The sequence below is a fragment of the Acanthopagrus latus genome, chromosome 6 (genome assembly GCF_904848185.1).
Source record: "Acanthopagrus latus isolate v.2019 chromosome 6, fAcaLat1.1, whole genome shotgun sequence".
Lineage (NCBI taxonomy): Eukaryota > Metazoa > Chordata > Actinopteri > Spariformes > Sparidae > Acanthopagrus > Acanthopagrus latus.
The window spans coordinates 17287863-17299915 of NC_051044.1; the positions used below are offsets into that span (position 1 = coordinate 17287863).

At 42.1% G+C, this 12053-nt stretch overlaps 1 protein-coding gene across 3 annotated transcripts in view; it reads left to right on the forward strand.

Annotated features, from left to right (window-relative positions):
* The window catches only part of srgap3 (SLIT-ROBO Rho GTPase activating protein 3), a 67747-nt gene that overhangs the window by 37135 nt on the left and 18559 nt on the right, over window positions 1-12053 (forward strand). For all 3 annotated transcript variants that reach the window (XM_037101859.1, XM_037101858.1, XM_037101860.1), the window contains exons 5-10: window positions 4277-4462; window positions 6094-6222; window positions 9550-9771; window positions 10543-10644; window positions 11419-11616; window positions 11880-11964. In XM_037101859.1, coding sequence (XP_036957754.1) covers window positions 4277-4462; window positions 6094-6222; window positions 9550-9771; window positions 10543-10644; window positions 11419-11616; window positions 11880-11964 — 922 coding nt within the window. The remainder of the gene's footprint in view (window positions 1-4276; window positions 4463-6093; window positions 6223-9549; window positions 9772-10542; window positions 10645-11418; window positions 11617-11879; window positions 11965-12053) is intronic.

Genomic DNA, 12053 nt, shown 5'->3' on the forward strand with positions numbered 1-12053 from the left:
TATTAATCTCAGTGAAGGGTCTAGAAATGTCAGATTGTCATGATGCTGCCACCTGGAAGCTGTAATTAACTGCACAAACAAAGCTGGCTCGGTATAATCTAAATAGAAGGATTACCTATGGAAAAGTTTCACAATGCACACGAGGCAGGCAGAGACGATTGACTCTCAGACAACAGTAGCACTCTGCCAGTTTTGTGTTTCATGACTGCACCCTTGTCACTATTTAATTGTGCAGAAATAGCTAAATCAATAGTGTGGCCTCATGGTGATCACCTTGTGGTATTTTCTAACGGTTTTTACTGGCTGCCAACAGAGCAAATTTTGCTGAAAGAGACGTGTGAAATCCCATTTGGGTTCCTGGCTGCTTAGTGAGAGGCGAGGGAGAAATGTGAGACCGTGGGCCGAGGCTATTGTTTAAATATTGTTCAGAGTATGACGCTGCAGCCGGAGTGTTAGCGAGAGCGAAGATCCCGTTGTGCTGTTGTCATCAATACCAAACCTGAGATGAGAAACAGGGGCGAAAGCCAAGATGCATTAAGAGCGGGTCGCTTCCTGATGTTGCTCCCAGCAAAATACCTCTGTGAAATTCAGGTTTATTTGATTGAACCTGGTTTAATTTCCTGCCACACCGACTTAATATCCCCACTGGGATCAATAAGCCTCCGGCTTATCTTATCTGATCCGATCCACCTCCTTGTGTCTGATGTCTGCTCTTCAGTCTCATACAATATTCTCTTTTGTTAACAACAACACTGACAACCTGTTTGCCAGAGAGCTGGTGTTTCTTTCTCTCATTCACTCACTCACTCACTCACTCATTCAATAATCTGTAGTTATTCATTCATAGTATAGAACACTATACTGAATATATACACACCTGATCCAAATGATCAGCTTGTTATCAACCTCTGCTGGAGCCTGATAACAAGCAGTTCATTTGAATCAGGTGTGTCGGGGCAGGATAACATCTAACATGTGCAGGACCAGGACTGAAGCACACGGACTAAAGTATCAAAAGTACAGGTACCCACAATGCAGGAAAATTATCTCTTTGAATGTTTAATTCTTTTATACATCATATTGTTGGATGATTATGACTGATGCCATGATGTAAAAATAATATTATACTTCTGTAGTTTTTTGAGGTTGGCGCTGATTTGAACTTTGATATATATTTTGTTGGGTAGTTGAATATATTTGATACAAATACTATTAACTTGATGCATTGTTACCATCTTTTTACATGAAATACTAGTCTGGAAATTAACCGTGATTACCGCTGTACATTCATGTGGTGATGTAGAGAGGAGGGAGGGGCAACATTGCTCATAGACACTTTTATCCGAGACCACCACTGATGATTGCTTCTCAAGAACTATCCATACTGTCACTTGGTCTATTTTTATATCTTCTAAAGCTGGTCTTGCCTTTTCCAGCCAAATTTGTATCTACTGTCAAAGAAATTAATTTGGTTGTAATTTTTGTCTGTCTTTCCCCCTCATGTTGTTTGTCTTTGTTCATGTGTCTCCTACAATATATATAGATTATTTTATGAAACACTTGTGCCCAATTTATTTTACAATACAAGCCCTTTTTTAACTTACAGTGTTTCAGATTTTAGTGCTCAGAGAGGAGAATATTTACAGGGAAGATAATCAGGGATCCTAACAAAATCAGAGATGTTGTGATTCGGGGGCTTGAATCCCTAGACTATTTAAATTTGTGTCGAGTAGAAGTATTTATGGCCTTGCATTCATTATGAAACACTCCAGCCATCCTCTCAACGGCTCAGAGACTCTGCTCAGGAGTTAAAATAGCCTGTGGCTGTCGTCAGAGGACTCGACTATACACACACCTCCTGTGGACACAGCTGAAGCTCAGTCTTCCTGCAAATTACTGTGTGTCTTTAGCTGCAGGTCCTGCAGTCAGATGGTTCAAAGTTGGCTGGAAAATCTAGTGAGTTTGAAAGAAACGCTTTGACAGCCCGGGGAGAAATGGAGTGTTAGCCTAGTTTCTCTCGTCTTGGATCAGCTACATCGCTGTTGAGCTTTGTCGCTCTGAGAATAGACAAGTGGCTTTTATTCCATGTATTTATTTTACTCCCAGGTGTTTGCCTCACAGCTCTTTGTCACGTTCTTGTTGTTGTCTAAGGCTGCCTGGAGAGGAGTTGTTTTTATTCCAGCACAGAGAGAGGGGGGAAAAATGGAGCTCTTTAAATGGCAGCACTGGTATATCTTACTATGAGAGGGTTGGAGGTCAGTGGAAGATTATAGTAGCGAGTGACCCGATGGAAAACATGTGATTTTTGATGAGTAGCTCTCATGGAGATAAAAGGAGCCCTGCTGCTGAAGTTCAGCACCAAGTAAGCATCACTTACTTGATGACAGGAAACAAATAAATTACAGTTTATGGTGACTGTCTCACATCCTGAGGTGTTCATCCGTTATTTTGAATGCCAGAGACATTTAAAGACGCAACTCACATTTGGACGTTCGTTTACGAGGCTTGACAATGGGTTTCCAAGAGGAGAGACTCCCTGGGTGAGCATCTGGGATGAATTAAGACAGTCTCAGAATGCTTCTGTCTTGTCTAACCAGGGTTTTCTGTCACTACAGTTTTGTCTACACCATGTTGGAGCGAGGTGTGGGGGTAGTCTGTGTTAGCAGAGATCAAAGTAAAGAGGTAACTGCAGAGAGCACAGAAAACAATGCTGTCTGTCATTTTGCTGCACAAAAGAGCTGAAAATGAACAAGCCTGGGGTGATGAGGAGTTAGAATATGATGTAGAGGCCAGGAAAGCCACAGTGAGGAGGGGATGAAGGGGCGACTTGAAGTTTTTTGACAGTCCAAGACTGAACCACACATACTCCACGGCCCCTGGATTCTCTTAAAATATTCCACATGTAGTGACATCTGTGTTGCTGCTGTATTGACGCCCAGATTGATCCACCAGGCCACCATGAAAACCCTCAAATCGAACCAGATTTTGGAAGGAAATGACACTGACGATGTGGAAAAATGTCAAAGATTATTATCTCCTTTTGTATTTACGTACTTGTGTCACATAGAATACATTAAACTTTTGCGCAGTCCCTGGTTAATATCAGTACAGTCCTGCACGAAACTCTGCAACTCCTTAATTAAAGCAGGGCTATTATGCTTTTCCAAACACCTCGTCAGTAGTCCCGCCTTTAATTATGTGACCTCTTGACATCACTACGTCACCATGTCATACATTTACATAGTTTTTATCTATATTCATGGTAGAAGTTAAGTTAACTGGAAGCTGAAAACAGAGCAAATCCAACCGGAGACACTGGCCAATCAGAGCAGACTGGATTTGGGAACATCTGGGAGGGAATTCGGCATTATCAGCACAGTGGTGCTGTAGTAATGTTGAAAGCCATTGCAGAGGCATGGGTAGTTGTGTGAAACGATATATGAGCACAAAGGCACAAAAGTGTCTCTGTGAGATGCTCTTTTCATGTTTTCCCTTGAAGGAAAACCATTTAAACCATCTATTTGACAGCGGTTTCACAGCTTGTTCCATCTTTAGAAACTTTTTTCTGTGAGTGGACTAAATTAAATCTGGGCTTGTTTACCTGTTTCTTTTTTTTTTTATAATTCCCAGCAGTGGACACTGCTACATGTTTATGACTGACTCTAAATGTGTTGACTACAAATACAGTCTATTCACTGTATATTATTTCATACTGGACTGCAACAGTTGTTTTCAAAATTGAGTAATCAGAGTATTATTCCATTAAACCCAAGAATTGTTTACGCCATGAAATGCTTCAAAAAGATACAAATGAAAGGAGCCAGTCCTCTCATTTGAGAAGCTGGAGACTATTTGGCATCTTAAGCCGTTTTCACACAGGATTAGTATTACCGGGGAATTTCGAGTAACTCACAATAATTGCAGAGGACATCTGTGAGCTTACAAAAGTACAAATTCCAAAGAAAGTGACCTAACATATTACGCCAGTCAACAGCTGTGATGTGAAAGCGGCTAGATCGATGTTAGAAAGTAATAATCAAGTATAGCCACAAAACATCTGTTACTTGATCTAATGAGCTGCAGATGTAAACTATATCACATATCCAGGGAACAATGTCGGCAACTATGAATAAAATACAACTTTGCTTTTCTCAGCCTATGAGACTAGAGAGTAATGTTACTAAACTAGGGTATCCTCTGATTGTCAGATTGTGATGATGATGATAAGCCCCAGTAATGTTCAATCAGCTTAATATCTACCATGCTCCTGCTGCAGGTGATGAAAACATACCACATGTACCACACTGAGAGCATCAGCGCAGAGAGCAAGCTGAAGGATGCTGAGAAACAGGAGGAGAAGCAGTTCAGCAAGTCCGGAGATCTCAACGTGAACCTCCTACGCCACGAGGACCGCCAGCCCAGACGCGGCTTCGTCAGGAAAATTGAGAAGATGAAAGAGAAGGTGAGTGTGGCCAAGGAGGGATTCTGCTGTGTTTTTGTTCCCCTCGGCAATCCAGCAGGCAGCTGTTTTGTTAGACCCACTGTATAACACTAAACCAGCTCATTTAGCAGCTGGAGTCTGATATTTCCATCTTGAGTTAGACCAAGAACAGAGCTGAAAGTGGAGTGAATATTGGACTTGGATTTGCCAGGTGGTCAGAGGTTGGACCCCAGATGAATGCTAATGTTGCTCCATGCGTTGTTGATGTGTGAAGTGCGCTAACAAGCTCACCTCGCCAACTGGAAAAACGATGACATGTATTAATATGTTCACGGCTGGTTTCCATCGCCCCGACCGGCTAAGAAATCAGTCAGTGCAGGTCAAGCATAGTCTTGTCAGAGCAGACCGAGGAGGTCAAAAGAGTCTGGTTCTGTGAAAGGAGAACCAGCTGCATTTTTTTTGGATGAGAGAGGGACAGACCAGCAGACAGCATCATGATAAACCAGTAACTCAACTCTCCTTCCATAGTATGCAGATTTCTAGTCCGTGTAGTCTTCTCTGCCAACACTGTAGGGTATCTGCTGCTCTCTGGAGCCACCCGTACTTCAGATGCACCCATGCGTTTCTCATGCTGGAGCCTGTTCTGGAATTTCTTCATGCAAATGAAACTCGCAGTATCTCTCAGGTGCAGGAAATCAAAAGGCTGTCAGGGCGACGGCGTCTCTCCCTCCTCGGGCTGCTTTCCCTCAGAGATGGAACTGAACACTATTTATACCACGGCGTGGCGATGAATATTCTTCTTTTCCATCGTTTGTCTTGTTTCTAAGCTTTTGTCTCACTACTATGCCTGAAACAGGTTGGAGGAGGAGGAGGAGGGAGAAATAAAAGTTAATCTCTTTCTCTCTAACTCACTGCTGCAATTTGCATCATAATTGCTCTGTGAAATTGGAAGTGAAATGTCCATGTGCAGCTAAAATGTGCAAACAATTCAAATAATGGGCGAAATTTATCTGCTTTCGAATGAGGCTGCTTTGTCAGTACTGTTAATCACAAGTTTTTCAAAATCAAAATGTTGTGTTATTTCAGCACAAATGTCACTCAGTGGGAAATGTTGCTGTTACTCTGTTTATATTCTTCAGTACTAATTACAATTGCATGCATCCCACTACAAATACAGACCATCAGATATCCAGCCATGTCAGATAATTTAAGACTGACTAATAAGGCTTCTAATAAACAGTGTCCGTATGTACGCCTTTTTAAAGGGATAGTTCAACATTTTTGGAACTAGTCATATTTGCTGCTAAGAACAGCAGAGATGTGAAGTTTGATACCACTCTCACTTCTGTGTGTTGAATGTCATACGTTCATTCAGCTCGCTAAAGATGGAACCGCCTTGAGTGCTTGTTTGTCAGCATCCACACTCTGCAGCATCTGGTACTTAAGAGACAGAATAATGACTGAATACAAGGCTGCCTGTGGAAGGAGAGTTACTCCAGAGCCTGTTTACCCTGCCATCTCTACCTGTCTGATGGTCCCAAAGCTGCAGCTGCCTGAGCACACATTCAAACTCTCCCCACTGTTTGATTTTCCTGCACTGACGTTTTTTTTTTCCCCCCCTTCATCTGCTCTGTGTCTTGTCTCCTCCCCAGAGGCAAGCCAAGTACTCGGAGAACAAGCTGAAATGCACAAAAGCCCGGAATGACTATTTGTTGAACCTGGCAGCAACAAATGCAGTTGTGGCAAAATATTACATCCATGACGTCTCTGATATGATTGATGTAAGTATATGCGCTTGGCACATGTGTTTGTTTACATCGCTCAGCTGGGATTTCTGATGTTGGTTTTAACTCTGCAGCACTGTCGCTTTTTTCTCGCCATCTGTTCCTCCGTCTCATTCACTCTCCGCCTGTTAGCTGTTTGTTTTCAAGCTGCTCCGTTGGCCCCGATGAATGTTTATCGCCGTCTTTTTTTTTTTTTTCTTTCATTATTAATTTCTGCATGACAAACTTAACACTGATATGCTGGTGTTGACACGGGGTAAGAGGTTCAGCGATGTGAAGTATCAAGCAGCTACAGAAGGATGTTTGATTTCAAGGGACTCCGTCAGTGTTGACAGTGCGGCTTCTGCTCAGTCTCGCGCTCTCCCCCTCTGCCGCCTCATGCTCATTCATTTGTTCTCATTAATGCTGCTTTTGGGAGCTTTGCTGGGACAACCACAGCATGTCCTTGCCGTCGTCTGCCACCGACTGTCACTGTATAAAAAAAAAAAAAATAAAATACAACCCAAGGCACACACACACTCCCTCTACTGTTTAGTGTCTGTCCTTTCATGGTTTAGAGCAGAGGAAACAGCCTTTCCAACACTGACCCAAGCAGCTGTACTGTAGTTGTGTCAAGCAGAAAAATCCAGCTCGATGTGTAATATTCGTATTCGTCTGCATCTAACACTTTTTATATGATGTCCCTTTTATTCAAATTAGGCACCAGTAGCACTGCTGGAAACTCTGATTACCAGAGTTTAAAAGGGTGACTTTGTTGAGCAAACCGCTAATGGCTGGAAGTCAGCTGTTGAGCCGAGGCTCTGTTTATGCAGGCATGAATGCGGTTAATGTGGTTGGCACTGGGCTCTCAGCCCCGGGTGACCTGCTACCAGTCACCATGCACACAAACAGACCAAAGTTAAGACGAGGAAGCCTTTATCAGCCATTTTTAGACGAGATTAGTGGAAAGATTCTGTATCTAGTACTATTTAGATGTGCACGAACAGACCTCCCTCTTCAGTGTGTGATGTTTTTTTTCTCTCAGATTTCATTGTGATTCAACATGTCATTGTCTGTTTTGTTATTTTCTTGCAGTTTCACTCTTACGCAATAAACAAAGAGTCATCACAAAGTCGCCCCCCTATTTTTTTTCTGATTTTCCTTGAAGAATTCTGGTTTCAGCGACTTCAGTTGTTTTTATTCTGGGCTTTGTTGATTTATTTTCCAGGATCACTTTATGCCAACACTGTGATGTGAACTTTTCCTCCTCTGAGGTCTGACACAGAAATCCCATTTTTAATATACTTTTATCTACATCATATATCCATTCAAACACATTAACAAACATCCATCATCAACTTATTAAACAGCGAGCAAGATTAATCATCTGGTGTCTGTACAGTTGATTGTTAAGTTCTTTTTTAATAGAGTTTTATAATCTTGCATACTGTATTCAGTCATTTTGGTTTGTTATTGACTGTCACTACTGTCACAGTTACACAGAAAGGACACAAACGCAAGGCACACAGGCAGGCACGAGCTGATGTCCAGAGTATGAAATCCAAAGTCCAATGTCCAAAATTCCCCCCAAGCGCAGGATGCCAAGGGAACAGGTACAGGAGACGCATAGACAACAACAGGACCTCATGAGGTGCAGGCTGAGCGAGACTAGGAACAGGGCAGTGCTAACAAGGCTGTTGGACAGGTTGACACACAAGAGAGCAAGACACACGAGGATATGACTACAAAATAAAACAGGAAATCAACAAAGCAAAAAACCCAATCCATGACCTGTATATCAAAGTGGACCTGGCAAACTGAATGTGGGCTCTCTGGCTGACGATACCAAAAACCATAAACATCAAAGTCATATTTTTATAACTAATGTTAAACTGTCAGCCCTTCACTAGGCCTGTTTCCCTCCGTCTCTATGTGCTAATGGCCTGGTTGTCACATCATTTTTTTTTTGCTTGAGGCCAGAGCCAGACCACCATACGGCACCACATTAACCACAGTGATAGATGCACATTTTCCAGGTCAGGCATGACGAGATGTGATTTCAATGAGATTTTTTGAGACTATGTTGAACACTGCTTATGATTTTAAACAATTGCAGTAGAAATAATAGCAATGTCTCTGCTGTAAACATTGGTGATACCAGCCTGTCATACTGGGTATCAGATTCATGGCTTTCCCTGCCTCTTTAGTGCAGAGCTTTGATAGATCCAGTGTCTTGAAACTGAAAGGTCCATGTCAGACCAAATCCTGCTGAGCTGCAGGGAATGGGATTGTGAGCGTGACTGGTTTTGCCTCTGCTAGCGAGGCAGAGGAGGAAAAAAAAAAAAAAAAAGGGTCCGTTTGTCATGTCAGAGTAACTGCACACCACACATCAAACCAGACATTCACGAGGCAAGATGTAAGCCTTGTCGGCATCAGTGACTTTAAACTGTTGAAGTGTAATTCTGGAGAACAGGTTGAGTTTTGTTCTGCCGCTGCACTGCCTAGAACTGATGACTATGGCGTTGAGTGAGGTTGGCCAGTGGGTACAATCTTGTTAAGAGAATAAGGTTAAAATTGTGAGCAAGGATACAGCAAAAATATATTGATTTATCTACACTTTATATGTATTCAACTATAGTATGTTTGCACAGCTCACATGAGAAAGACAAGAATATGATAAACAAAGTGGTCAGCAGTGTTTGGATTAAAGAGTGTGTCTAATCTCTCTTCCATGATTATCTGCTCCTCCAGGCTGCTGCAGCAGTGTTGTCGCACAGTTCGTGTGTTTAAGAAGTGGCTAATTTGCTCCTTTTAGTCTTAAGTCCACTGAGCCACTTTGACTGAGTGGTGAAATGAGGCTTGCGCACCAAAGCGGAGAGAGTGCTTCCTCAGTGCTAAAGAACGCCAGAGAGCGTTTTACTAGTGACTCACAGAGCTGTCAGTGGCCTGCAGCTCCCTCTAAACCTCCTCGCTACCATCCCCTGCTTAATGAGGTTACCTCATACAGCTCTGTGCGATGAGGCTCTGTAATTATCGCTGCTGTCCTACTGTGCCAGCTCCTGTAATTCCATGAACTCTACTTCTATTTTTAAAAGGTAACCTGTAGCAGGAAGCAATTTGGATTTTAGTCCAGTAAAGTGGTCTGAACATCATGGAAGGCCCTCAAACTAAAAGTCTTTACGAGGGAAATTTGCACTTTTACGTTCTTCCACATTCCCTGGCAGGTAATGACTGAAGAGAAACTTTAAACCTGATTTATTATTTTTCCTGATTTCCATTTCCCGTCTCTTACCATTATTTACAGCGTGCTTTCCCGCTCATTTATCGGATATTTTATCTCCACAGTGCTGTGACATGGGCTACCACGCCAGCTTGGCACGGACCTTCAGAACCTACCTATCCGCCGAGTACAATCTGGAGACATCTCGCCACGAGGGACTGGACATCATTGAGAATGCAGTGGACAACCTGGACTCCCGCAGTGACAAGCACAAGATCATGGATATGCATAACCAGGTGTTCTGTCCTCCGATGCGCTTTGAGTACCTGCCACACATGGGAGACGAGGTGAGGTGCTCTAAATGCTGCGGCTCTCATGACTTAACTTTTGAAGAGTTTTTACAAAGGAAGTCTTTAAGGGGAGACACTAGAGGTTTTTCATCATTTTTTTTAAATTTAAAAATGTTGAGCTATTACACTTCCATAAGTGTATATGTCTTGACTAGTGGAAAGAAGACTAACCCTAACCCTAACCCCAACCCAGCATTTAGGGGTTTTGTTTTTTTGTTCAGATTTCTGTTAATTTATACAAAATTATTAGATATCCCAAATTTGTATTCTTATACTCATTTCCTTTTTCAAAAGATGTCACATCATCATCACCCTTACTTATTTTGGTGAAAAGGAAAATTGATGCAAAATTGCTAGTCCCATGAATCACATCGCAGTCATTATATATATATATATATATATATATATATATATATATATATATATATATATATATATATATATATATATATATATATATATATATATATATATATATATATATATATATATATATATATATATATATATATATATATATATATATATATATATATATATATATATATATAACCTGCCCTCTGTGTTGATGATGTATGCATAATTAATTTGCATATTTAATTAGTCCATAGCTCATTTGCATATTTGTAAAACAATGTATCTTATCTTAATGTGAGTAACTAAATTTGATGAATTTGAAAGATGGTTGCCCAGATCTTTGCCCAGAATTGCTTTTTGCACCTCTCAGCTTCAGATGGATCTGTTTTGCCTCCTCCTCGTCCTCCTCAGGTGTGCCAGGTGAGCGCCCAGCAGCCTGTCCAGACTGAACTCCTGATGCGCTATCACCAACTGCAGTCTCGCCTCGCCACGCTAAAGATCGAGAATGAGGAGGTGAGGATTTGTGACTGCTCTGTGTCCGTCCAGCCACCATCACTTCCAGCCCCACCCCCCAAAAAAAACAAAAAAGCCCCGTCTTGTTTCCCCCCCAGATCCAAGTAGGAGGGTCACATCACCATCTGCTCTCATTGCAATTACCCTCCAGTGACCCTTTGCTCTGTGGGAGCTGAGAATATATTTAGATTGTCACAGCGCCAATGTTGCGCTTTTTACAAAGTATGATGTTAAACTGTCTACTGTGTGATGAAGAGAAGACTTTCTCATTAGGAGCGGCAGACACAAAGGTGCAAATGGAGGTGATAATAACCAGGACCTGTTAGACTCTCCTGTGCCGGTGGTCTTGCCTCTTGCCTGTCTCCCAGAGTGATAATGGACGAGCCAGGCCATCATTGGAATTGAGCTTTATCAATCTCACCACCGAGACAAAAAGCCTCCTTCAGTAATTTCATGTCAAATTTTTAATCTTTGCCAGACTCTCTTCATTTTCATGTCTTTTTCTGATGTATGCCGGACCTGTGGGTTGCTCTGGATTGACATTTGGAAATCAAGGTCATTTATTGTTAAAGGGGTCAATTTGTCTTTGATATAAATATTCTAGTGCTGTAAATCACTCACTCTCGCCCTTGAAAATGTCATCAGTTGCTTTCTGTCCAGGCATGGAAAATAAATAGGCTCCACTCTCACAAAAAAAAGAAAATATGACCAAGACCGAGGAAGATACGAGGCCTCATTTGTCATCTTCTTTTCTGCTTTCCTCCATCTGTGCAGGTGAGAAAGACCTTGGATGCCACCATGCAAACGCTGCAGGACATGCTGACGGTGGAAGACTTTGACGTGTCGGATGCCTTCCAACACAGCCGCTCCACTGAATCCATTAAGTCTGTGGCCTCCGAATCCTACATGAGCAAGCTGAACATAGCCAAGAGGAGGTCGAACCAACAGGAGACTGAAATGTTCTACTTTTCAGTGAGTCCATGACGATTTCGATCTGTCAGTTAGTCCACGCTGTTATTGGCTGCAGCGCCGCTCCGAAGTTGAGCTCCCCGTGTGGCTTTTCAAAATCAAGTCAGTCATCATTTCCACACGCTCTAAAAATAGAAATTAAATTAAAACTAGAGGAGATTGGATTGCTGATTTGAGCTGAATTGATGATGAATGTTTGACTGGGCTCATGTTACACTGGATTAGTGCTGCAGCTCACCGTCCACTTCCTCCGTCTCTCGCTGTAGAAATTCAAGGAGTACCTGAATGGCAGTAACCTCATCATTAAGCTGCAGGCCAAGCATGACTTACTGAAGCAGACGCTGGGTGAAGGTAAGGAGTCTCTTCTCTTCATCTGTCTTTTAAAGGCACAGTTCACCCAAAGTTACAGAATGTAATGGAACTAGATGGAACCAGTACAC